The sequence below is a fragment of the Microtus oregoni genome, unplaced genomic scaffold (assembly GCF_018167655.1).
Source record: "Microtus oregoni isolate MIOR12 unplaced genomic scaffold, Mior012 000013F_ref0000133, whole genome shotgun sequence".
NCBI lineage: Eukaryota > Metazoa > Chordata > Mammalia > Rodentia > Cricetidae > Microtus > Microtus oregoni.
Genome location: NW_024543072.1, coordinates 33,198,385 through 33,225,379, shown reverse-complemented (window position 1 = coordinate 33,225,379; position 26,995 = coordinate 33,198,385). Strand labels below are relative to the sequence as shown.

The 26,995-nt window shown below is 48.2% G+C and overlaps 1 protein-coding gene across 2 annotated transcripts in view; it reads right to left on the bottom strand.

The window, feature by feature from the left end:
- Rcsd1 (RCSD domain containing 1) overlaps positions 1-26,747 on the bottom strand; it is a 60,545-nt gene extending 33,798 nt beyond the window's left edge. The window contains exon 1 of one of the 2 annotated variants that reach the window (XM_041662267.1): positions 26,511-26,747. In XM_041662267.1, coding sequence (XP_041518201.1) covers positions 26,511-26,516 — 6 coding nt within the window. In that variant the 5' untranslated portion in view covers positions 26,517-26,747. The remainder of the gene's footprint in view (positions 1-26,510) is intronic. The other variant, XM_041662268.1, reaches the window with a different exon arrangement.
- Between the last annotated feature and the right edge of the window lie 248 nt (positions 26,748-26,995).

Genomic DNA, 26,995 nt, shown 5'->3' with positions numbered 1-26,995 from the left:
GGAAACACGAGTTGTCTCAGTGTTTTGGCAAAGTGACCTAGCAGCATCTATTAAACTAGATTACACAAATCCTCCCGGCTCAGCTCTTCTTCAGTCCACCTCATAGGCTGTAAAAAGCCCCAGGAATACGGGCTCAGCGGCCGCCTGCAGCACTGTTTACGGCAGTAGAGTACTGGCGACAAAGAGAATACCCGTAAAAAAGGAAATGGTTTATGGTCTATCCACATAACAGGCTATTACAAAACCAATAAAAGGAATGAAAGAACATTCTGAACTTCCACAAAAATATTGTAACATACATATAGAACCACAGACATAGTGAAGTCAATATATGGTCCCGCTTATGTAAAACCTGCTGCCCCTTGTGTGTATATCTTGCATCTGTATATATGTGTACAAACACATGCAAGTGACTAGCTATAGGAACATAGACATTCCGCAGAAAGACACACATGAGGTTTCTAGGGGCTGTGGGGAAGAGAGCTGATTTGAAATAAACAACTAAAATCAAAGTAGTATTGAGAAAGACAGTATGCTGGTATAATCTCAGTCATGCAATCACACGTATGTGATTGAGCACGCGTGTGCAGGCATGCGCCACTAGGGAGCACTCAGAGCCGATGTCTAAAGCTGTCCGTCATGTGTTTTTGAGGGAAAGAAAGATAATCGCCAAGAGGCATTAAAATATAAAATATTCGAAACAGAAAAAATGTTGAATTGCTGACGTGAGATTTCTGAGCTCTGCTCTCTGAGGAAGGTGTGGCTTGAACGTGGGAACTAAACCTGGAAAACGCCCCAGTGAGGGAGTTGCCAGCCTCTCAGAGGTCAGCTCCAAACCCCAGGTGTCTATGGAAGGGGTACACACGCCCAGAGGGGAGGAGGAGGTAAAGTTACCAATAACTGCATGAAGATATTTTGGTACAAAATGTAAATATGTACACCCTGATGGTGGTTTTAGGAAAACTGAAACTTAAGCCAGTTTGCAGTAGCTTCAGACACATCTTCAGAGAGCTGCCTCTTCCTCCTCTTGGGAGCAATCTGAAGTGCGAACAGCCACTTAACCTCGCCATCCGCCCCGAAGAAACAGATTTCCAGTGAGAAGTGGGAGCACAGGTGATTTCCTTTCCATCCCACACCCTTGATTTCCTCAGAGCTGAATAGTCGAGCACAAACTCATATTCCTGGCAATAAACAGACTCCATCCCCAGTGGAGGTCATGAAGTCATTAGCTTGGGAGAGGAGAAAGACGGCAGGAGCCAATAGAGATGAAATACTTCCTGTGTATACATTACAGGCATCTGCTCCTAGTTCTCTCTGCATCCTAGGAGGTGCATGGACAGCAAGATCAGTCCCTACTTCCAGGGAATCACAGAGATAATCTCCCATGGTCGTGTGCTTGGCCCAACGGCATTGGGTTCAAAACTCACTGAGTCGACTCCCAGGCAAGCTTCACGTCTTCAAGGTCGACTTCTACTCTTCGTGCCAGTGTGGACAGAAGAGGTCACTCTGCCCCGAGGACAATGCCCCACTTTGGAAGAGATGGGGAATGGATCTCTCCAATATATGAGCTTCTTTCTGACCCTGCAGTGGTGACCTTTGCCGGCTGAGTCCATGACACGCCCCCTCTGGAGGCAGAGGTGTTCGTTGTAAACCTCAAGGTCTACAGAGACGAAATGACATTAGGGATGTGTGGGCAACCCATGTCCATCTGAATGAATGGCTGGGGCTACTCAGCTAAGACTCCAAATCATCAGTTCAGTCTGATTCTCAATGGACGATTATAACACATAATGAGAGGGAGTGGGAAAGAGACTTTCTCTGGGGATGGGAAATGCTACATTTGGCTAAGCCAGGTATCTGTCTGCTACTGCTGATTTATGGGAAGAATTCTTCCATCACACAGCTCCCATTTTCCCAACAATTCCATGTGATAGTCTTGGGGCTTAATATATTAATTTATTGTTAATTTTTATATGCTCATAATATATTATATTTTTAGTATTAACTGACATCAAAAGTATTATTTCTTCCTCCTCAAACTATAAGTAGTATTATAATATAAAACTCCAAACAAGACGAAAGGCCTGGGTTCAAATCCTCCTCCAGTCCCTTAACAATGATTAAATCTCCTAACATTCCCAGCCTTAGTTTCTTAATCGGCAAAATGAATCAGCGTCTATGTTGAGAAGCTCATAACACCCTGTAACTCCAGCCTCCGGGGATACAATGACTTGTTCTGGCCTCTGAGGATAGCTGCACCCACATGAACACACAGCACATGTACGTACACATAATCAAAAATAAAAATTACATGAAAAAAGAATCAGCCAGGTGGTGGTGGTGGTGCATGCTGTTAATACTAGCGCTTGGGAGGCAGAGGCAGGTGGATCTCTATGAGTTCAAGGCCAGACCTGTCTACAAGAGCTAGTTCCAGGACAGCTAGGACTGTTACACAGAGAAACCTTGTCTCAAACAAACAAACAAACACCCAAAACAGAAACAAACAAACAAAAAACCTCACTTGGCTCAGTGTAGTGGTGCACGACTTTAACCCCAGCTCTCAAGAGGCAGAGGCAGGCAGCGCTCTGGGAGTTTGAACCAGCCTGGTCTACCTGGTCTACAGAGAAAGACTCTGTGATCCGCACAAAAAGAAAAGAAAGGCCACCTCAGCAGAGCGGGTGGCACAGGCCTTTAGTGCCAGCACTTGGGGGGCAGAGGCAGGCAGATCTCTGAGCTCTGAATTAGAGACCAGCCAGGAAGCTACATGGTAAAAACATTCTGTGAACATTTTGTTCTATTCAGTCTAAAAGACAGGCATGAGGTGCCATAAATCCACGTAGACTGTAAACAAATAAACAGATATTATTTAACAATAGTTTCTTTATAAAAAGATTTCCTGTAACAGGCTTCTCTAGTGCACGGAAAACATGGTGTTTTCCAGAACAGTCGCTTGGGCGACTTTTTGCTCTTAACTGTTTTCAATGTCAGAGGAAAGACATCTCACCTATCATCCCCTAAGTAACGGGAGGGAGAGTTGTCTGCAGGTTAGAAGTCAAGAACTGCTCTCCTGGGTGCCTGTACCTCTGCCCAGTCCCCAGTCTCCAGGGACTCCACAGCCAGTGTGTGGCTGGACCGGGAGGATCCCCTTTGTGCTTCCAGACAGCTTGGGGTTGGGGGTGGGGGGCTGGACGAGGGGCACAGGGTAGGTAGGTGGAGGAGTGCAGTCACCACAACTTGCCAGTCGGCATCCAAGGCAACAATAGGGATCCAAGGAGCAGGGATTTGGGAGCCCTTGGGAACAAAGCCGATTATGTCATGGAATCTGTCCTTTCCATAGCAACACCATAGGAAACACCTGTAGGCAGCGGGAAGCTAGAAGAATTAAAAATATCTGCCTGATCCCTAAAAAATAAATAAAAGATGAGAGGAAAATCGTTTCTTTTCTTCACAGGGCAAGCAAACAAAGCGATACCTGACTGGAGCCATTTCCTCTCAGCAAAGCGCACCCCTCTCCAGGCAGAGATGTGCCTGGACCACACATTTTAGCAGCCCAAGGCATCCTGATAATTGATGGTGTCTATCAGTGACAGGCTTCCCAGTCCCCAAGCTCAGGGCTTCTTCTGCAGGAGGGTGTATTAGGGGAAGCGAAGATAACCTCATTTCCTTGGGGAGACATGCAGCCTCCAGCCAGCTTTGGAAACAAGGGACTCTTGTGTTCCTCCTCCACTGTCTTCTCAATCCCAGGAAGTCTGTCCCTAGGGTCACAAGGGTGTTGATGATAGTCCTGTCTAGAGAGGACATGATGCTGTCTCTGCAGGACCTGGCTGATTGCGGAGTGGACTAAGAGTGGCAATCCAGAAATAGATCATGTAAGAGATAGCCGAGCCTGGGGCTTTTGTCTTTAGCATTTTCTTCTGACCTAGCTTTCACAACACTGTGACCACTGACCCTCAGACCGCTACCGATTCTCCCTTAGTTGTGGTCACTGATGACGGTCACCTAACTGGTTTTCTTGCTTCTGTTTTTCTTCTCCCCCCTCCCCCAGCACCGTGCAAATAATCATTCTCAAAATTGAGTTCAGTCACCTTCCCACTTGGTTTACTGGGTACATGGTACCCACTCTACGCTCAAAACGCCTTTGTAGGGGATGAACATCCTTAATCGTCAAATCCCGAATCAAAAATGCTCCATAACTAAGAATTCTTTAGATGGAAACACGAGAGCACAAACAGAAAATTCCACACTGATCTCATGTGACAGGAGGCAATCCAAACGACGGAATACCAAAAAATAAAAAATATGTTACAAAATTATCATCAGCCTGAATGAATTTCATATTTATAATTCACTTGTATCCCAAATAAGTTAAGATAGCCACATATTTGAATCTGAAAAGAATCTAAGGGTAATATACACACACACACACACACACACACATATATATATATATATATATTATGTAATTTTTTTGAGGCAGGGTTTCTCTGTGTAGCACTGGCCTTCCTGGAACTCATTCTGTAGACCAGGCTGGCTTTGAATTCAGAGATTTGCCTCCCTCTGCCTCCCAAGTGCTAGGATTAAAGGCATGCACCACTACCACCCAGCTGATAAAAAATAATTTTGTGGGCTGGAGATATGGCCCAGTGGTTAAAAGCACTTGCGGCTCTTCCAGAGGACCTGAGTTTGCCTCTCAGCACCCATGGAAGGCAGCTCACAACCACCTGTAACCCCAGCTCCAGAGGATCCAACACCTCTGGCCTCTCTGAGCACTTGTATTCACAAGCACACACCCACAAACATACATGATTAAAAATAACAAAATCAATCTTTTTTTATTTATTTATTTATTTATTTATTTATTTATTTATTTATTTGGTTTTTCTAGACAGGGTTTCTCTGTAGCTTTGGTGCCTGTCCCGGAACTAGCTCTTGTAGACCAGGCTGGCCTCGAACTCCCAGAGATCCACCTGCCTCTGCCTCCCGAGTGCTGGGATTAAAGGTGTGCGCCACCATCGCCCGGCTTAACAGAATCGATCTTTAAAAAGTAGTTCTGGCCACAAGCATTTCTGATAAGGGAGCGTAGACCTACTCAGAACATAAGGCCCTGCTCATCTTTCCTCTTGAGAAGGTCACACTTCCTCAGCAGCGGAATGTGCCACGCCGCAGGAACCACGAACGCGAGCCCACTGCATCCTTGCCACTGCTTCTGGATCACACGTGGATGGCAGATTGGAATTCAGGTGGCTGCATGACTTGCTCAGGGCCCCAGAGTTGTGGTGGAGCTGGAATCCAGCCAGCGAAGCCTCTTCTAGGCCTCTGTACTTCCCATCATGGACCTCTTACAGCCCTTCCAACACACTATGCATCTCCATGGCCCTGTGCAGTTTCTATACCTCAGATGCCTTGGACCAGTTGCCCCTGTCTAGACAGTCCTTCATCCTCTCTGATCCCACCCCTGCTACCTCTCCCAGGGGCCTTCATGAAGTTTCTCCCTGAGCTGTGTCAGAACCCCTCCTCCCCCATTCTCTCCACAGTACTGGCTTTGCCACCCTGGCACTTTGTTCCTTTCACCCTACTGTAACCATCCCATGAAGGCCAAACCATAGATGTACTTTGGGCCCCCCACGCTTCTAGAAGAGAGACTGACATATAACACATAAGCAACAAAATCGGTTGGTTTCAAGGCAGCAGCCACTGGGTGTTCTGTCTTTGGGACTCAAGTTCTAGGCCACTGTGACTTAGTTCCCTCTGTGTTAACTGAGAGCAGTCTGTTTAGCTCTCTTTTATTTCCAATAGTTCCCAGGCTTGGGATGTTAGAATCTCTAACATTCATCTGGGCGTGTACACCATTGCTGGAGTCTAAAGAGGACAGTGGAGGCAAAGGCTCCTCAGGGCAGTCCCACGTCTGTGTGTGTGAAGTCTGGGGAAAGCAACAGAGAAGGAAAATCTTCTCAAGCAAGAAAACACCAACTCACAAGTCCCCATGGGAAGGCACCGATGACACTACTAATACAATGCAAGGCACTGAAGGACTGTTGCCTAGCTTATCAGAATGGCAAAAGCCCAATGTGTTACCGGGGTAAGAAGCCAAAGCTTATGGTGGGACTCGGCTCCTTAAAAATTGCCGTGAGCATTGCACAGTGATTAATGCTGACCCTTTTGGTGCAGTCATCTGGAAGAATAACATAAGCAATGCTTCGTTGTACTTTTAGAATATACACTAAGGAGGTAGAGAAAGAATGTTGGTCACGCAAAATTGTGTATAGCAGTGTTGATCCCATTAGGTGAAAAATTAGAAGCCACCTGAATGCAAGCTTCAGAGAAGAACTGAAGTCTGTTATAGAGCACGAAGGTCATAAAACATCACATTCCCATTAAAGATGACACACAATATTTCCAGCACCATGAGATAGATGTGAAACAACAACAGAAAAATGGCCGAAAAATCTATAGCAAGTGTATGGAGTAACTGAACACAATGGATGCCGCACCCAGCGTCAGCAAAGCCTGGGAGAGAATTTGCCAGGGTAGCAAAAATGGTAAATTTTTACTAGCCTTGGGGCTGTTCACGCCTCTCATAATCAGAAAAACAGTCACTGGAAAATCTGTGTCTTCCCCTGGGTATGCTGATCCATTGGCTGTATCTAGGGAGGAGCCAGCTGAGCTCCAGTGACAACTGCTTGGCTCTTCACCTAGGCCCCAAGGGCTGAAAATACCCTCAAGTATCGGGCCATGGAGAGGACTCAACTTTGAAGGGGTTCAGCTCCATTTCTATTTAAATTCTTTCCAGTCCAGATGATAAGAAGGGAACAGGAGCCCCATGAGAGATGAAAAACTAGGAGGGAGGCGGGAGCCAGGGGTCGGAGAGTTCCTTCCACCTGGACCTGATAACCCAGCTAGGCTCTCCTCTCAGAAACCTGGGATGGCAGGGGGACAGGAACCACCTAGGCCACTGGTTCATGTTACCACACCTCCTGGGTGACTACCCATGTTTGTACTCCCTTCCTCTCTGTCTTCAATGGGAAGACAGGATTTCTCACATAGAATAAACACAGGGGAGGAAAATCCCAGTAAGAAGATCTTGAAGGACCTGGAGGGAAGAGTCAGGGATGGTATGATATGGGGGGAGAAGCCAGCCTGGAGGAATGCTACTCAGAGTCATTTGAAAATTAGCCGGGCAGCGGTGGCACACGCCATTAATCCCAGCATTTGGGAGGCAGAAGCAGATGGATCTCTGTGAGTTCGAGACCAGCTGGGTCTACAAAGCGAGTTCCAGGACTAAAGCTACACAGAAAAACTGTCTCAAAAAACAAACAAACGGAAAGGAAAGGAAGGAAGGAAGGAAAAAAGAAAGGAAGGGAGGGAGGGAGGGAGGGAGGGAGGGAGGAAGGAAGGAAGGAAGGAAGGAAGGAAGGAAATGTGGTTCACAGCATTGACCTTGCACTATGTTTATGGGTATCACTGGTTTATCAACCCATAAGGAAGTGAATGATGGAAGCCATGCCTGGAGTCAAAGGGAGGGCAGAGGGTGAGGTAATCTCTGCAGCGACACTGTACTCTGTGCTCTCAGGATGTGGCAGGGGATAGGAATGGCAGGAACTGGTGAGTGACAGGGTGGCCCCAGACCACTGGGCTCAAAGAATTCCAAGGGCTGTGTTATTCAGAGCCCTTGACATTCTTCTGCCAGGCGGAAGCAGTAGCAATGGCTAGAGAGTTGACTCCTGGGACCTTCCATTTTCATCCAGGCCAGGCAGCGAGGGGCTGGGGGCATTGTGATGGTTTGGATTGAGTCTGCCAAAGCTCCCTTGTTGAAGTCTTGATCTTCAACACCTCAGAATGCAACTGTATTTAGTATAATTACCAGAATAATTAGATTAAAATGTGACCTTATGGGTGGTCTTTTAAAATTTTTATCTAATTATATGTGTATAAGTGTTTTGATTATACATATTTATATATACCACATGAATCCCTGGTGCCATGGATATTAGAGGAGGGTGTCACCCTAGAACTAGAGTTACAGATGATTGTGAACCACCATGTGGGTGCTAGGAATTGAATCTGGGTCCTTTGCAAGAGCAACCAGTGCTCTTAGCCACTGAGCCTTCTCTGCAGCCCTGAGGGTGGTCTTTTGGCAGGCTGTCTCATATGACTGCTAGGAAACAAAGGGACATAGGAAGGAACCAACACAGGAAACCATACAGGAAGAGAAAATGGCATAGACACCCACCATTATAGCTTGAACATGAAATGTTGTCCCCAGGCTCCTTGTGTTGAATGTTTGGTCCCTAGGACATTTGGGAATTAGAAACTCTGGGAAATGGGATTTACCTACAAGAAGGAGACCATTGGGGGGTGATCTTCGTAAGTATTTTGTCCCTGGCTCCTTCTTGTGTCCCTCTCTGTTTCTTAATGCTGTTGTGAGAGGGTCTGCCTTAACCCCTGCCACGAGAGACGGACACCTCTAAAGTAGTAATCCCCGATAAACCCTTCCCCCCGTGTCAGGTATTTCCTCACGAGAAAGGTAGCTAATACAGACGCCATGTGAGGACCCAGTGAGGAGACGGCCACGTAAGAGCCCTAGAGTGAAGCTTCAGAAGGGACAGCACACAGCCACCTTCATCTTAGACTGCCAGGCTCCAGAACCACAAGGAAAAATGTTCTGATGGTTGAGACACCTGGTGGCCTTGCAGAAGTTGTGGGGTTGCCCCTCCCACATTGGACTACAACCTTCCTGCTCATAGCATGTGCCATCTCCCCAGTGCTGCCCAAACCTGAGACACTTTTCTGGATGTCCATCTCTCCGGCTCTGTCCTTAATACAGGGGCATCTTTAGCTCTTTGCTGACTGGGACAGTTTATGGCTGGATGGCTGGGCAGCGGACCTTGAGGGGTGGGCAACAGGTATCTCTGAGTATCTCCCACCAGCGCTCAACCCTCTTCCGGGGAGTCAGAAAGTGCTGCCATTCGCTGGTTGTCACCTTCAAACACTCTCAGCCTCTGAGTGGGTTGTCGACCCCACCCAACCCCTCCTCTCATCTATTACAGTGCTTGGAGCATCAAAGGGAAGCCATAAGAAGAGGAAGAGGCAGAACTTCAAACAGAGGTATATGCCCACAGCTTTATCCCCACTCCCAGACACCTTTCCAGGCTTCTGGGCACATGCTTCTTGTTAAGGGACTAAGTCATATCCAGATATTTTTCTGTATTTTTAAAAGAACAGTGGTAACAATACTTTGCATGTGTAGTCTTCCAAATCTTTGCCTATGAACACATTATCTCATTTAACTCTCCCTGCTTGTCAAACAGGGAGGAAACTATCTCCCGGTGAGGCCTCCAGACCTTGCATGCCTGATACAGTATCCCATAGCACTTTAGTGATGGAGTGTCTTCCAGTATCCCATAGCGCTTTAGTGATGGAGTGCCTTTCGGTACCCCTAGCTCCAGCTTCCTTAAGCTAGACTTTAAAGACCCTTGGGGTCTCCTCTAATGCGCGCACAACAACAGAAGCACATGTACCCAGAGACCCCGGTGAGCTGCCGTTGCTACGGAAACAAGAATTCCAGTTGGTCTGTCCTTAAAATTGTGGTTATATCTGGGTATCCACACTGGCACCTAGGATCCTTAGTCTTCTTGGACTCAGGTTGGAAAGTCTTATCCCAATAAGGGAAGGACCTCTTTTCCCTGCCTTTCCCTTCCCTGTTCCTGCTGAAGCCCAGCTCTCCTGGCCTTAGAGTTAGATGCCTGAGCAGCCCCCAAAGGTTTGCATCACTGCCTTGAAGCTCCACCCACTCTCCGAGTCATAGTGACTGTGACTGTTAGCTGAAACAGTAAGCCCGATGGTACAATCCCTGACCCCTTTGCTCTGAGCATAGACTGAGTGGTGACCACAAAAGGGAGAGCTATAACTCATCAGCCACACCCATGAAGATTCAATTTAGGTGGAAGCGTGTGTCAGCTATGTGGGCACAGATTTAAGGCTAGCCCCTGAGACTTTCCACTGGGACTAGTCTGCACCCTGCAGCACTTTCTGTGCAGAGATCCTGGGTCCTCCCAGTTCAAGCCCTGATGCTGCTCTGAAGGTCTGACAGGAGCTCCCACTGTAACCAGCCATATGTCAGTCACACTCGCGTGCCCTACTGCACGAACATCCTTCTCTGTCCTTCTGTAACCCGTCCTGACCTGTGCTTCTGGATTGAGTTCAGTATCCCCTCCCCTTACAAAACACCCTATCTGCTCCTTACTCTGGACAGGATACCTGAGTGGTATCTGTCAGAAAACTTGATCAAACTGCAGCAATCCCCTGTTGTCTTTCTGATTTCCTCAGTAGACAGCAACCCCTGACCCCTGCTGAAGACAGGGGCCAAGTCACTTTCCCATGGAGTCTAGACCCCCGCAAACAAGCTGACTTGCTGTGTTCTTGTCAAATATTTACCACGCAACTAAGTGAGCCAGTGATGGTTGCTCCTCCCTGATCCGGACCACACTAGATGCAGCTGTGAAGGATTCCCTAGAAGACATTCCCTTTGTATTAGCCCAGTGCTCAGGTTCTGCCTACTCCTGACTAGATCAAGTTCTTGTGCCTGCACACTCGCTACACACACACACACACACACACACACACACACAAGTATAAACACAGGTGTGTGCGCGCACACCCCACCAATATGTTATTACCCCATTTGCAGATGCTTCAGCAGGAAGTACCAAATGGTTGCTTCATTTCCCAGAGTGTCCACATCCCCTTCCTGCCCTGCCTTGCTCTCCCCTCCCAGCTGGGAGGCAGCAGGGCCCTGTGAGGAGAGGGCTGTTTGCTGGACAGCATGTGAGTCCCTCCTGCCTTACATTCCCTCTCTGGTCTTCCTGCTGAGCCTGCAATGTGGCCGTACCAGGTCCAGCTAGGCTGTGTGGAAGGCGGGCAGGCGGGGCAATGCAGCAGTGCTCATCAAGAGTCATAAAAATAGCCATATCCTTTGGCCTAATAATTCCACTCTTGGGAATTGCTTCCAAGGAAATTACTTAAAATTACAAGCAAAAGATACATGCACTGTTTAGAGCTATGTTATTTATAACACACAGAAAGTAGAAGCAAATGCCATGACCCAAAATAGAAAAATAATAAACCATGGTGTATTCGTGCAGCAGACTATCACAAAGACATTTGAAGCGAAAATACGGCTTTGTAAGAACAAGGATGTTATCTTGCAAGTCACTTTAAGTGAAAAGATAGAGTGAGAAGCTATATGCATATATGCCTATTATAATAGTGTAAGTGAGGGCCAGAAAGACAGCTCAGTTAATAACACTGGAGGACCCATGTTCAATTCCCAGCAACCACTTGCTGTCTTATAGTCATCCATAACTCAGGGATCCAATGCCTTCTTCTGGCCTCATCAGGCACCAACAGACATGCAAATATATCCATACACATAATAAAACAGTAATAGTAATTTTAAAAGAATAATTACGTGTCTGAGAATAATAAAGACACAGGAAGTTGGAGGCAGTTATATTTAGTGGGATCATCATTTTACTCCCTATACCACCTGGGTTCTTTAGCTCAGGCTGGCCTTGGTCTTGAGATGTTGTTCCAGTTTCAGGTCCTTATTAATAAATTAATGTTTTTTATTTGTAAGTGACTAGAAACTATGGGAAATGCCTTGAACACAAAGTGCTAGGCTTTCTGGAAGGACTCCCTTCCCCACTCAGTTGCAACTTTATTGTGGAATATAATAACGGAAACTTGCCTCATTTGGACCTTTCCAGTACCCGACAGCAGGTTTGTAAATTATCTGCAGTGTGGGACTGTAGCTTGACAGCCACAAAAGCCCTCACAGGACATTTGCATAAGGAACAAATAATTCTATCTACGGGGTTCTCCATCTGGCTACCACTATCCAGCCTACGGGTCACAGCCCGGAGGTCCTAAAGATGCTGTTTCCTCTGAGCCCCTATCCTGAAGATTGAGGGGAAGGAGGAGGAGATACACACATCCCAGGGGGTCACCTAGGTAGGATAAGAAATTCTAATAGGTGCAGGGTGGAAATAAAATCTGAGAGTGAGTCCTCCTTACTCTCCTCCTCTCTCCCTTCTCTTTTCTTTTTTCACCTTCCCTCTTTCTCTCTCCTCTCCTCTCCCCTCCTCTTCTCTCCCTTCCCCTCTCCTCCTCTCCCCTCTTTTTTTCCCTTTTCCTCCCCTACTCTCCCCCTTCCCTTCCCTCCTCTCCTCTCCTTCACTCCCTCCCCTTCTCATTTTTTTTTCTTTTTGAAGAAAAGCATCAGCCCGGAGTTCTAGCTCCATCTTTCCTTAGTTGCGTTTGCAATGTCTTTGCCATCTCAATCCCAAGGCCACCTCTCACTAGTACCTCAGCTCCTGAACTGGTATTTCTGCCTCTTTTTTCTTCACCCATGATACACTGGGGGCAGTTAAGAGCCTGCCAGCAGTTTTGGTGCCTTGAGAGGCTCTCCTCCAGGGCCCTCATGGACAGAAGGAGGCACAAACTGGTCAATGCTGTCTTCTAATCAGCACATAGGCTCGCTTCATGCATTCCTACTGGCCCTATCCCCATGTGCAACCATTGGTGTGCACCCTACACATCGGAGGCCCTGCAGTCCCTCACCGGTATCCCTTCACCATTGTTCGTGCTTAGAAAAGATGCTTCCAGCTGCATAAATGCAGAATGTATTTTCTCCATAAGTTCTCCAACCGCATGGGCTCACTGCGTTCACAATACCCATTCCTTGCTTTGTCTTGGGAGTGCATCACTTCCACTCACCCCCAAACCCTCAGCTCACTGTCTTTACATTTCACTCCCTCCAAGAGCCCAGACAGCATTCTTTGTGCAGCTAGCTGCGACATTACAGCAGAAAGACGGAACAAGCAGATGTGTGTTTCCAAGCCAGGTCTGTCCAACACTAAAGCTAAGCAGAGGACTTCGCATTTATCCCTGTTTAATTTCATTGTGTTGGCTTTGGCCCCGTGTCCCATCCTTTATAAATCATTTCGAACTTGAATGTGTCATATATCATATTAAGTATCCCAGCTGTGGGTCATCTGGATTCTTTCTAGGTTTCATTCAAATCGTTAACAAAAATATTTAACAAGTGCGTGCCAAGAACAGAATGCCAAGGCTTGCCACTGGAGACTGTCCTGGGGAAAGACCTAAGGTCCGTAATGAGGATATTTTACACAGGGTAGCTCAATCTACTCTGAATTCATCTTGCCAAAAAAAAAAAAAAAATCCCTCATAATATGAGTTTGAGAAATCAGGATATTCTTGTTGGTTTATGAGAACATTTGATTCTCTAAACCTAGCCAGAAGTTCTTCACTGATGGCTGAGAGGGAGAGATGGGTTCACGACAGAATGTTTAGACTCTTACCCTCCCATCCCTGCTGTGCTCCTAAGGCTCGGCACCCCACTTTGTTCTGCTCCCCAGCAGACCTGCTTACAGAAAGTCAGCAGGGAGATGGGGTGGGTGGAGTGTGGTGGGGAGGTGAGGGACACGGGAAAGCAGGAGTGGGACACACTATCGTCTCCATTAGCCCTGACTGCATTTTCTCTATTTTCAACTACCCACGACTAACTGCAATCCAAAAATACTGAATGGAAACTTCCAGGAAGGAAGAATTTAACGGTTACAAATTACGCCCTCTTTGTCCAGCATATCCATGCTACCTGCCTGCTAGTTAATAGCAGAGCTACAGATCTACCGTCTCGTCACTGCTCAGGTTCAAGCAACTTTATTTCACTTAATGTTGGCCCCAGAGCGCGGGAGCAGCAGCACAGGTGATCCAGATATCCAAAAGAAGCTATGAAGTACTTCCTGCGGGTGAGGAGCTTGGATAAGCTAGGGAAAAGGAAACCATAACCTGAGACTGGTAAGGTTCTCATGAGACTGAGTCATCTGTCTACGGCTGCAAAGAAGGAGAGAAAAGCAAAACAAAGGCAAGGCAGTTGTGCAGCTTGTGCCTCACACTGGAAGGTCAGGACCACAGCGCAGGCTCCAATTGTGATCAGAAAGGCAAGTCAGGCTTGTTGGCTCATGCTCGCCACCTCTGTGCTTGAGAGGCTGAAACAGGAGGATTGCTACAAGTTCCAGGGCAGCGTGGGATGTAAGTGAGGGAGACCCTGTCTCAAAAATAAATAAATAAATAAATAAATAAATAAATACATAAATAAATAAATGGGGGAGGACATTAAATGACCAGGTTATCCGGGCGGTACTCTGTGGTTTTAGACATCCCCCGAGGTCTGTGACTATACCAAGGGCGACCACTCTTCTCATTTTCTGTCTCCTCCCTTACCTACTCTTCCCGGGTGAAGGCATGAAACACTTGCTGTTCCTCCCCTCCCTTACCCTCTCTTTCCATCCCCTTCTCCAAAACACATTTATTAAGACAAGGAGTCTCCCTTCCTCTGGCAGCCCTTAGCTGCCCCGGGAGCCTACAACTTTGATCTGCTATTTCACACCCGGCCCAGCTGTCTGCAGAAGTCCAGAGAGGTGGGCTGATGTGTGGTCAGCAACAACTCCTTGTCTGTCACAGACCCTGGGGCTAGAGGGGAACTTCAGATGTCCTGGTGTCCCCACCAAGGCTGCACCAGCTGCATGGGGCTGTTCTCTTCCAAACGACAACCTCCTCCCAGACTCACTTTTTACGCCGGGCACTTTTCACTAACATTAACTCCAGAGGTGCATGCTCTTAAGACTTTTCCACTCTACGGATGGGAAAACCAAGAGCCCAGGAGATCGCAGTCCAGTAAATGGCAAAATCAGATAGAACCCCAGCCATCTGGCTCCTGGGCCTTTGTTCTTTAGCACTTATGGGGCAGGGCTGTCTCTGCATGTGGCTCTAGGACATCTGTGATCCTGCCTTCAGGGACAAGGGCAAGCTGTGTATATTGTTCTCACCATAGGGTCCATAACCAAGGTGTTCAGCCCTTCCAGCTTAGAGGAGCGAAAGTGTTTTTGCACGGCACAGGTCAGAACTTATTTGTTAATACTATTATGATCACTATTATTATTAATTATTTTGGGTAAGATATGTGAATGGGGGAATGCATACATGCCACAGAAGTCACTTAAAGATCGTAGGATAACCTTGTGCGGTTGGTTCTCCCCCTCCATGTTTATGTGGGAACTCAAAGATCACACTCATGGCATCAGGCTTGGGCAGCAACCCTTTACTGGCTAAGCCATCTTACTGGCTCCAGAACCTTTGGTTTGTTTTGAGACAGGCTGGCCACCAACTCACCGTGAATCTGAACTTCTTGCCTCCATTTCCCAAGAACTGGAATTACAGGCATGCACCACCACACCTGGTGCGTGGTGCCAGGGACTGAACCCTGGTCTTTATGCATAGGCAAATGCTCTATCAACTAAGCTATATGTCTGGCCCTACAGCCACTTTTATTCTATGAAAGGTCCTTGCTTATATTAGAAGCCTTACTGTCTCAAAGCTCTGCGCATGTCCCCTTCTTTGCCTCCTCCCTTTTCCAGCACCTATACTATAAGGCCTATTTAGGGTTGTCACATTTTTTAAGCATTAGTTTATTAAGTATTAGTAACACCAGTACCACCTTGAATTTGAGACTCTGTAGCTTTTCAAGTTGACAGCATCAATCATCTTATCTATGACATACAGGATCATATTTTCTTTTAAAACAACCTGCATGGTAAGGAGGTATTAGCTTTCCTGATGGGGAATGGATTCTGAGGCTGTTATTACTCTTGAACCTGAAACTCAGATTCCCCGTCTCCCTCCTGTACCGCACCCCTCTTGGCTCGCCAGGAGACGAAGGAACTACTGTGCCCTGCAACTTCACCACAAAGTTCCCTTGACCTTGAGCCCGCCAACAGGCTCAGAAGGCAAGGCTTTCTGAACAAAAGGATGGTCAGTCTCCATGTAGAGTTAACTGCATGTAGGAAATAGACTTAGGACCCCTCTTTGAGGGGAGCAGGGTTGCTTTAAAATCAAAGTCCCTTGGGTGGCTCGGCACTGTGCTGCAGCAATAGGCCAGGAGGTTTGAATTCCCTGGAGCCAATAGAGCTATAAACTGCATCTCCTGATGGCACTCTGAGAAACGAGCTGTTCCAGGACCAAAATGCTTAAGAATCTGTCCAAACAGCTTCACTTAATGGCTTGGCTATAGATGTCTCCGAGGTTTTCCTATAGAAATGGGTGTATACGTACTTCCGACTTCCCTTCCAAACCCACTGCCTTTCTAAAGCACAGAGAACAGTTGGCATCACTGAGAACGATCTTCCTGCTTACAAAGCAACTTTCACTTCAATCAGGAAGAGCGGATCTGAACACAGAGCTCTGCAAACCTCTAGGCCCGAGACTGAGGGGTGCATATAATTGATGCTTTCCCTGGCCTTCCCACCTTCATCAGCCTGAAGGACAAAGCCTTGCTTCCAGACCAGCTCCAAGATGGTCACTGTTGTGAATCAAGACCCCCACAGCCTATAGAAACCATCCACAAAGGATTTCCAGCTCTCCGCACTTGAGGTGGGGTGATAGGCCAGTACTATCCCGGCCCTGTGGTGCTGAGGACTTGTGTGGCCACTTGTCCCCTTTCTGGGTCTTCGATGAAGGACAAATATGAGGTGGAACAGAGACCCCAGCTGTGACAACCATGTAGCACGAGTCATAAACACACATTTGCTGCTTTCACTGGCTAGGGCTGTGGCCTTCGTTACAGCAACACTGGCCTGGTTTGTAATGTTGGGGCATCTGTCTTCAGTCTACAGGCCCATAGTATCTGGCAGACTTTTTAGTGAAGCAGGAAATGTGAAGATCTATTCTGCCTTGTATTGGCAAAGTTCATCAGTTGCTTTCTCTCTAGTTTTCCTTGGTTGTAATAAAAGATAAATATGAACTTTAGACCCACAAAGTTGCTTAACTCTCTACTCGCCATCTTCGCGGAAGCACCACACTGCCTTGCCTCGATTTCTGCTCCCCTCTCCACCTCCAGGAGGCAGACAGCCTGAAAGCAACTACTGTGTCTTAGTAGCTCTCATTTGGTAACTTCTCAGTAGATGTCTTTAGATAAAAGACTGAAAGAATGGGAATGACTAAGGAATGCAGGATTAGAACACGGAGGGAGATCGGGTACAAAGTCATTATAGAATCCTGCCACCTGTCCCTTCCTGAAGGTGGCCATGAGCTTTGTTGAGCTCCTACCACCCTGCTAAGCCATCATCTAGTTTGACTAGCAGGAGATGAGGTCAGGAGGAGATGAGGGTGGCTCATGGAGATGTTATGTTTCCCAGGGGCCTCCCTTCCCAACAGTAGCTTCTCCCATTGAAGAGCTGTAGCTAAATGTGCACCAGTTTAGGTATGAGGGACACCAGAGTGGAGATGGGCTACCTAAGAGGTAAGGAATTAGTCACTCAGCAAATGGAAATGAGTATTCATTATATTCATTAGACATTTGCCCCTAGGGCAGAGAGGTGGGGATGCTTACACCCTAACCTAATACCAAGGATTATCCCTTGCCCTCTGTCTGTATGGATAACATGTTTCCTGATGTAAAGAGGTGATTAGTGACTCCCCAAACACACACTCACTCCCTGATCCCTAGAATCTGTAAATACAACCTTATTTGTAAAATGAGACTTGGTAAATGGAGTTAAGGGTTTTGAAATGAGGAGACCATCATCCTAAATCGCGACCTAGGATCATAATTCAGTGACAATGTCCCTGTAAAGAACAAAGAGAGAAGAGGGATGTGTTCCCAAGCCGGAACCAGCAAGTACCAGGAGTGAAGAGAAGTCAGAAGAGGATTGTTTGCTGGAGGAGCCTCTGTAGGAAGTGTGGTTCCGCTAACACCTGGCCTGGCCATGGCCACCTCTTAGCAGAGCCCTGGCAAATGCAGACACTGGCTAATGCCCCTGACTTTGGCACCAGGTATCTCACTGAGCCTCCCATACATTTCCACAAGGAAAACTTGTAGCATCATCCATACTCTGCTTGGAGTATTCAAAGCCAGGCCATCCTGAGGGGTCAAGGCCATGGCCAGATAATGGAGACCACAGATCTCCCTGAGGAAGCCATCTTGAGGCCCAGTGAAGGGGGCACAGTGCTGTACTTGGCTGGCAAGAAGGGGAGTGGGGATGGGACGTGGGGGGTGCAGTGGCACAAGGTGGAGGGTGCAGAGGTGGAGGTGGGGGATGGACACTTTCTAGCCTTGGCTCTGGGTCTTTAGACTCTAGTTAAAGCAGTGATAATGGAATTGGTTTTCTCCTAAGTCCCATGGAGAATAATGCTTGCTGGGAGGACCTCAGACACCAAACACTAAAGTTTGGGAGACAGCTGTAGAGGCAGCAAAGCGAAGCGAGGCCCATGGATCAGATGTGTCCTGTAGTGCCCTGGGGGTTAGGAAGCTTTTGCTGTAGCTTTGACTCAGCTACTACCTGACTTCGAGTGTGGCCATCCATAGGTCATGTTTAGGGACCCCTCCTTTCAAATAAAGGGGGATGAGAGGAACTGTTCGTTCCTTTTACTTCCCAAACTCCTCTGCTAGTCTAAGAGTCAGTTTTTAAGCTGGGTGAAGTAATGTACACTTATAATGCCGTCATTTGGAGGTGAGAGAGGTTTAAGAATTTAAGGTCAGTCTGGGCTATATGAGACCCAGTCCCAAAAACCTTACTAAGAACAACAATAACAAAAATCAACTTTGAAAATTCCACCTCCTTTTTTGTCATTGATGTTAGCACCAGTGGCCTCCTGTCTCCACCAAAGACACAGCGAAACCTTCTTGGAGTCTTTTAGATGAGGATTCAGAATTAATTCACCTGAGCCAGGTCTTAAAAAACTCCAAGCCTTGGGCCGCCTGGCCTGGCACGGTCTGGAAGAAGTTTGTCCAGGAAGAGAAAGGAATCCTAGGACCCCGCCCTCGGATTTACCTCGTGGCTCCTGCGAAGATCACCTTCCAGATCTTCCAGCAACATAGACCCTCACCTCCCTTATTCAGAGGCAGATGCAATAAGATATTATGAGGATTAAAAAGATAAATTTATGGAAAATACCTGCATATAGTAGGCATGCAACGTGTTACAGTAATTGCCATGACAACAGCTTTTAAATGTTGCCCACACTGCCATTACTGCGGCTGTGCGGAATGAATTTCCCACTATCCATCAACTCATATCTCAAAAGCATGACAAGCCAGGGACCTGAGGCTGAGAAATGTATTCTAGAGGGCTGAGAGAGTGGGGGTGGGGCAGCGGGCTGGAATAAGTGGCCTTGTAGCTCATGTGTTTGGAATGAACTATTCGAGTGAGGGTCGAGCAGGAAGGGGGGTTCAGAAGAGGTGGAAGCCTTCCATGGCATCTTAGATGATGGAAATGCCCTCGCGGGTCTATGTCTTGCGTTGTGCAACAGCAACCACAGGCTTAGCCTTTCGTTTCCGTTGCTCTGGGTGGGGCTAACGTGTGTGTGTGTGTGTGTGTGTGTGGCTTGTTCTAAGGCCTCGAGTCAAAAAAAAGATAAGAGGGCCTTGAGGGTGGCTTTGGTGGGCTTGACCTCCGAGGTCCTCAGTAGGAGCTGCAGGTAGGAGTGAGCTCCCTGTGACAAGCCCCCAAGGCTGTCAGGAAACACCTGGAGGGAAGCCCAAGGAGGAAGCCTGTTTTCGCTCCTACTCAGAAGAAGCCGACTTTGAACTCCACCGTGCACCTCACAGCTTATCAAGATCACATTTTGTATTTTCAGAAAGTCACATCCTGCGTGTAGATCTTGGGTCTCCAAATAGGAAAGAGCCCTTTTATGGTAGTAGCTGCAATCTACATTTCTCTGCTACCACCAGAGTCCTCCCTCTCAAATCTCATCTCTTTTTACCTTCCAGGAACCAACTGCGCCTAGTTCCCATGCATACTGCACTGTTTGTCTTTGACTGGAATGTACTCTTTCTAACTTTCTGCTGCTGGTTAACTCCTAGTCCTCCTTCAACACTCAACTCGGAAGTCATCTGTCACAGGAAGCCTCCCCCTTTCCCTCCACTCCCTGCCCTCCCACCCCATCCCCCGTCCCAGGCTGGGTGTGGTACCCCTCCTCCAGTGGGGCAAGCCCTCGCTGCTGCTCATCCAGTTCTGCAATTAAGGGTTTAAGTGCCCATTTCCCGTCTTAGAAGCCCAGCGAGGTAAGAGATAAGGCCACAGCTAAGGTCCCAGTGCGTGGCAGGCAGTAAGTGACCATTATGTGTTGGTTAAGCCTAATTAAACAGCTCTGTGGGCTGGAGCGAGAGCTCAAGGCGTTAAGGCTAGCCCTGCAAACATAAAGACCCAAGTTCAAGCCCCAGCACTTAATTAAAAGGGTGTGTATGTGTGTGTGTGTGTGTGTGTGTGTCACGCATGGTGGCGCATGACTGAATCGGCAAGCTCTAAATTTAGTGACAGGTTCTCAAAATGCAAGGTGAGAGCAATTGAGGAAGACAGTGTTGACCTCTCTGACCTTCATGTGTACTTTAGCACTTAATATATGTGCACACAACACTCACACACACACACACACACAAACACGCGCGCGCATGCATAACAAGACTGTTATCTGACATCTCGCAAACTGCCACCAATAGATTGTAGAAGACTCAGCTGGAGAAAGTTGCGGTTGCCATCCACAGGCCAGGAGGGTAGCCCGAAGTGGTGCAGGCAGATCCAAAACAAAGGGTAGGGGCATCTATGATGCTCCAAGATGCTCATTTCTTGACAAGGAAGCAGTTAGTTCCATTGTCCAGAACTGAGGATTTACAGCTGGGGACTCCCACTGTCCACTGACAGTGGGATTTAGCGGCACTTCGTGTGGGCTTCTCACAGAGGTGAGGGTCCTGCATGTCCACCTCACCCCTCTAGGGAGCTACGGAGAGCTGAAAGGCAGTGACTGGAGCCCTGTCTGTAGAACAGTCTTTGCCCCACCCAGATGAATGGCTTTACAAGGTGAGCCTCATGGGTTTCGCTAGTCAGTCTCCACAAATCCCTGCAACCTGTACTCACAAAACCCCAAAGAGGAAAAGGTGGGGTGGAGAGCAACCTGCCTCAAAAAACCAAAGGATGGCCCAGCCAGGGCACAAGCCTTTAATCCCAGCACTGGGGAAGCAGAGACAGGCACATCTCCATGAGTTCGAGGCCAGCCTGGTTTACAAAGTGAGTTCCAGTACAGGCTCCAAAACTACATAGAAACCCTGTCTCTAAAAAACAAACGAACACAAAACAAAACAAAAAAAACAAAGGACAAAGGCAATGTCCTTCTGGTCTGGCTCAGGTATGTACGTTTGGGAGATGAGCTCCCGGCGGGTCCTAAGGAAATGCATTAGAAAGGAGTGTTTTAATGTTTGTGCTATGCCTGTGGGATCACAGAAAGATGTGTCCACCTGACTCTGTGAAGGTGGACGTGAGCCACGTGCTGCAGCTGTGATGGAACTTCGTGAGACTGGGACTTTTTAAAGTGTGGGCTAACCTACTCTCCAGATAAGGTCCGACTGCGCCCCAGACCCAGCATACCTCCAAGGCTGGTTTGCTCATTTCCAGTAAGACTGGAGCAATCAGGTATTGCCTTGTTTGTCCCAGGGCTACAGGGCCTTTTTCTAGTGAGTTTAGGTAGGCCAGACTGGCTCGGCAAAAATCAAGACACTCACTCACTAGACGAAGGCAGTTGCTTTGAGAGTTCTCTGGAACCGAACGGCTTTCTCCTGTGGCTCTGATAAGATTATGGGAGTTGCTGAGCCGCCAGCGTTCAGATTTCTCACGGAACCGCGGGAGCCAGGCTCAGGCTCTCCTTGCTGTGGGCAGCCTGCTGAGGATCAGGCTCTGAAATCCGACTCCGCTCCAGGAATGCTCTCACCCCTGCGATAGGAGCCGGGTCCTGACAGCGCGCCTACCCGAAACTGCTCCTATTCTCACAGCCCAGCAAACGGAAGATGTCTGTTAAGAGGAGCCAGAGTGACTGCGAGGGTCCCACCCAAAAGGAGAGAGCGAGGAGTGGGTATCCCGGCATGCCCACACATCCATCCAGCCTGCCTCCCGCTTCAGAGACGGAATAGTCCCGACTATGACCACCAACCTCAACCAGCACACCATGGCTCAGTGACCCATGGGGGAAAACCAATGAGGTTCACTGGGACATCCCCGAATAATCCTTTTTCTTCCCTAGACTTGGCGTTTCCACACCAATAAATAAAATAAAATAGAGGCTCAGGCAAGATGGTCCGATGGGTAAATGTATTCACTGGAAAAAGCCTGACAACCTGGGTTGACCCGGAATGGATTCCCGTGGTGGAAGGAGAGAACTGACTGCTTGCTGTAAGCTGTCCTCTGATCTCCATATGCACAGGGCGGCATTTGAGACCCCACACTCGTGCACACACACAATAATAGTAATAATTAATAAAACAAAAATTAATGTTTTAAATTGGTCTAAAAATAAAGCAGCACAATTTTTAACAAGGTAAAAATACATGAATTAAGACAGGTTACAAAATAAATACATCATACATATATCAGTATGTAGACACGTGTGTATACATGCACACACTTATATTGCTGATATTGTGATTTTATGTGTTCGTATGCTCTTTATTGTTGTTGTTTGCTTGTTTGTTTGTTTTTGTTTTGTCAGGACAGGGTTTTTCTGTAGCTTTGGAGCCTGTCCTGGAATTTGCTCTGTAGACCAGGCTGATCTCAAACACACAGAGACCTGCCTGCCTCTGCCTCCCCAGTGCTGGGATTAAAGGCGTGCGCCAACACTGCCTGGCTTGTGTGTGTTTTCTTTAGACAACGGGCTCACAGAGCTCAGGCTGCCTGGAACTCGGTATGTAGTTGAAGATGATCTTTATCTTGACTCTGCTGCTCCAAGCTTGCATGTTCTATAATTAAACTGTGAGCCATCACACCCAGCTTGACCCCCCCCCCCCCCACACACACCTTTGAGACAGGGTTTGTCTTACCATGTAGCCTTGGCTGGTCTAGAACTAACTGTGTAGACCAGGCTGACCTTGAACCCCCAGAGATCAGCCTACCTCTGCCTCTCTGTGCTAGGATTAAAGGCGTGTGCCGCCATTCTCAGCTCGCTTTTTAAAAAATAACTTTTATTTACACGTATTGGCCTACTTTTTAAAAAACCATTATTTGTGTGTATGCACACATTCATGCTGTGCCCTCAAAGGCTAGGACGGGGTTTCCCCTGGCTTCCTATCTACAATAACTTCACTGTTATTGTTTCTAGAGACAATCGCTTCTGTAACTGAAGAGGTCTGTATGTCTCCGAGTACTGAAATTACTACCCAGAACCGTCAAACCAACCAACAAACACACTAAAGTCTGCGTTTTCTTTTCTTTCTTTTTTTCTCCTTCTCTCTGTTTTAAAAGTCAACTTTAAAAGTCTCAACTCCAAGAACACATTCGCTCAATCAATATGTCCTGTTTGGTACCCATGAGGCCCTAGAAATAGAAAATATGGTCCCTCCCAGCAGGGAGCCAGAGAGCCAGTCCCAGTGGGGTTGTTAAGTGCTTTGTAGAGGCTGGGGGGCCTCTGGGGAGGTGCCCAGAGGTGGTAACATTTGAACTACATTTTCTATTATTTTATCAGGCAAATCTTCCTGGAAAATTTGGGTTCTGGGATGGACATTGTGTTGGTTCATGGAGACCCACAGATCAGTAAGGCAGCCCTTCCTCTACTGAGGTATATTCTCTCTCCCTCCTTCTGTCCCTCCCTCTGCTAGGGATCAAACCTGGGGCCTCACACAGGCTATGCAAGGTCTCCTCTTCTGGGCCCCCTGGTGAACTCAAATGCAGATGTGGTTTCTGCTTCCCCTCTAGCACACGGGAGTCTTTACCCTTTGTCTTTCATCCTACGCCTCAAAGGGACCCCCTAGCCTGAGAGCCTTGTGTACTCACGGGTGGCATAGACCACCTTGCTGCATCATGGCCGCCACCCCACGCATCTCTCTGTTTCCTACAGTCTGTGGCACAGACGCCAGGGCCATTCATGAACTGGCCTTCAAGGTCTGAAAACGGTGAATTAGAAGACACATTCCAGGTTAAGAGCACAGCCAGGGAAGGAGATTTTATATGAAGAAGAGGTAAGGCCTTCTGGGTAGCTTAGATTTCAGCCCCTGATGGCTCAACCACCTGCTGAGTGGCTCCTATACTTACTGGTCTCCTGGCTTTATCTTGCTGCTTTCACTTTTCTTCCTTTAATGACCCCCTACTTCCCCTCCAACCAACTGTTCTGCCTTCCTGAGCAGAGCTGGTGTGTTCTTCCCAGCCCCATCCTTGTGTGTTTCTCTACCTGGCCGCTGCCTGGATCTCAAGGTTTCTCCTGCTTAGCATCGACCCTGACCAGTACAAATCTCGCTTGCAGAAACAGTCACTTAGCACACCTCTTCAAAGAGTATGCCTGACAGGATACGTGAGTGCTGTTTCCTCTATTGGACTGGGAGTGTCTGAAAGGCAGGGCTCAAGTGCCACCTTGCTTTGTTTATTCCCCTGAGAGATCCCTGTGGGCTGAGGTGTGATTAATGCAACTAATAACAGCCCCAGCGATTGGAAGCTTTCCCCAACGTTTGCAGCAGGTAAGCGTGGGTTGGAGCACTAGAGCCACGGCCTGCTGATTAGGTTTGAATACTTGATATGGGGACATGACATGACTCGGTTTCTTCTCAAATAAAGTGAGGCGCTCCTTCCTGAGGCTGATTCTGGGCTCCTTCCTAGCTGAGAACCGTCACTTCCGCTGTCCTCTGTTTCCCCTTTATGCCCTTTATGCCCAGTTGTGGCAGTGTTTTGGTTTATTGGCTTTGCCAAAGAAACTTCCAAAGCGGCCGCTGCCAACCAGCAAGACCATCAACCTCAAGACCATCATAGGCAGATCTGCCTGGCGTTCTGGTTGACTAGGTAATCTCTCCCTGTGTTGGTCCAGCGTATGGCACACAGGAATCTGGCTATCTCCATCCAATCCCTTTTCAGTTACTGTATAAAGCGATTTAGAGAGGGGAGAGCCCTCTTTTCGTGCCTCCTGCCTACCAAGCCACACAGGAAGTTGCTGGACTGATATTTTCAGAGCCTTGAACTCCCTGTTTCTTCCTCAGCTGAGGGAGGAAGAAGTGTCCCCGTGGAGGGAGACCTTCTGTGTTTCTCTAGATTAAAGTTAGAGTTTGCACTGGGCCTTCGAGCAGCACCCTGCTTTAAGCCCAGCTGTATTTCATTTTTTGTCCATTACAGTCCTGGTAGTTATCCCACAAGCTCCCAGCTTGGTGCACGAAACACGGCAAGTGCTCCCCAAAGAGGGAACCTACAAGTACAGCAGTTTCTTTGTGGGTCCTTGGGCCATTGCTCCCCTCTGTCCTGTAGCCGTAGCTCAGAGAATCCTATCACTTTGAGTTTGTAGGGTCTGGGCAGACTTGCAAGCCCATCTGCAATGTGTTGTGGTCTATCTACCCTACTGCTACAGAAGGTCCATCTCAGACCCCAGCATCCCAAGTACTCAAGTTCCCCAGAATGCAATCCTTTGTTTCTTAATGAAAACTGGTTGAGCTGACTATCCAGGACAAATCTACTGTTCTTTTAGAGATGGTAAGAAGACGGCGGAACTTAGAAAAGACAGCGGGCTCAGGCCTAGAAGGGATTGTACTTCTAATCACTGGGACCACTGTAGACCACGGTCCAGGGAAGAGCAGTTTCCTTCTGAGTGGGAGTGGGTTTGAAGGAGGGCATCTTTGGAAGTCGGTAGATGTGGAGAAGGGAGCTAGGGGAAGGAATGTCCCAGCTACTCCTCAGATGGAAAGCAGTGGCCTGTATTCCACTGAGGTTGGAAAAGTGCAGGGAAAGTCCCTAGTCTCCTCTCAGAAGCAGAAAAGTCCGGAACTCACCTCTGCACACCCCTCAGATATGGTTACCACACCCCAAGGTGCACATAACCTCAGAAGGCAGGACATCCTGGGGAGACTCGAGTTTCTCGGAAATAAGTTCACTGGACTGACATGAAGGGAGCTTTTCAGAAAGTAAAGAAAGAAGATGCCACAGGCACAAGGGGTACTTCAGAAGCAAGAGGACAGCTGGTCTGAACGGCCACGCTGCAAACGAAAGAGGAAGCCATGCCCATGGAGCCCCAACCTCAACTACCCGCTCTTTTTCTCAGTGCCTCTGAGTCAGGGTCACTGGAGTTTTTGTTTTGGGGTTCTTGGTTCACACACCTTTATCGGTTTATGACCTTAGCGGTACCTAATTTTATTTTCTAAACGACATGCATGTGCTCAGTCAAAACATCCGAATCCCTAAAGAGGGACGCCGCCCCGCCCCCCACACTTTATCTTGCGATCTTTTCCTGACAAGACTACTTGTCCCACAGGGGTCTCCTCGGTAGGGGTAAGGACCAGCCTTTGGTGTTGGCCTGGCATCTTTGGAGCTGCGTGCTCCCTCTTGTGATCAGGGACAGCAACCTGGAGAGGAGCTCCTTGACCTCACTCTCCCTGCGTCCCACCCCCACCCCCACCCCAGCCCCGAGTCTCCCCCGGTCATTACCTCCATGCCTCCAGTCCTCCAGGTAGACCTCCGGCAGCGGATACGCCCGCTCGCTCGCTCGGCAGGAGCTCACGATCCCCCGCTGTCCCCTCCGCTCCCAGCCCGGGCCACTTTCCGGACTGCAGCGGGCTCTGGGCGAGTGGGCGGCGGCGCGCGCCTGGCTGCGCTCGGCTGCGGGACTGCCCCGGCCGGGGGCCCTGCGCCAGAGAACGAGGAAGGAGGAGGAGGAGGGAGGGACCGAGGGACGCAGGAGGAGGGGAGGGGAATGGAGGGGAGTTGGGAGGGAGGCCGGATAGGGGTTTAAATTTAGACACAAATCTAAACAGATACTGTCCCTCCCAGGGCAGGACTCAAGAGTCCGAGCCACGACTCCATTAATCTGCCCAAACATGGGCTGGGCAGCGCCGCGCCCCCTTTCTCGCGAAGTTTCTCAGGACCCCGGGCTTTGCACGTTTTCAGACCGTATCAACTTCCCCTCTTGTAGC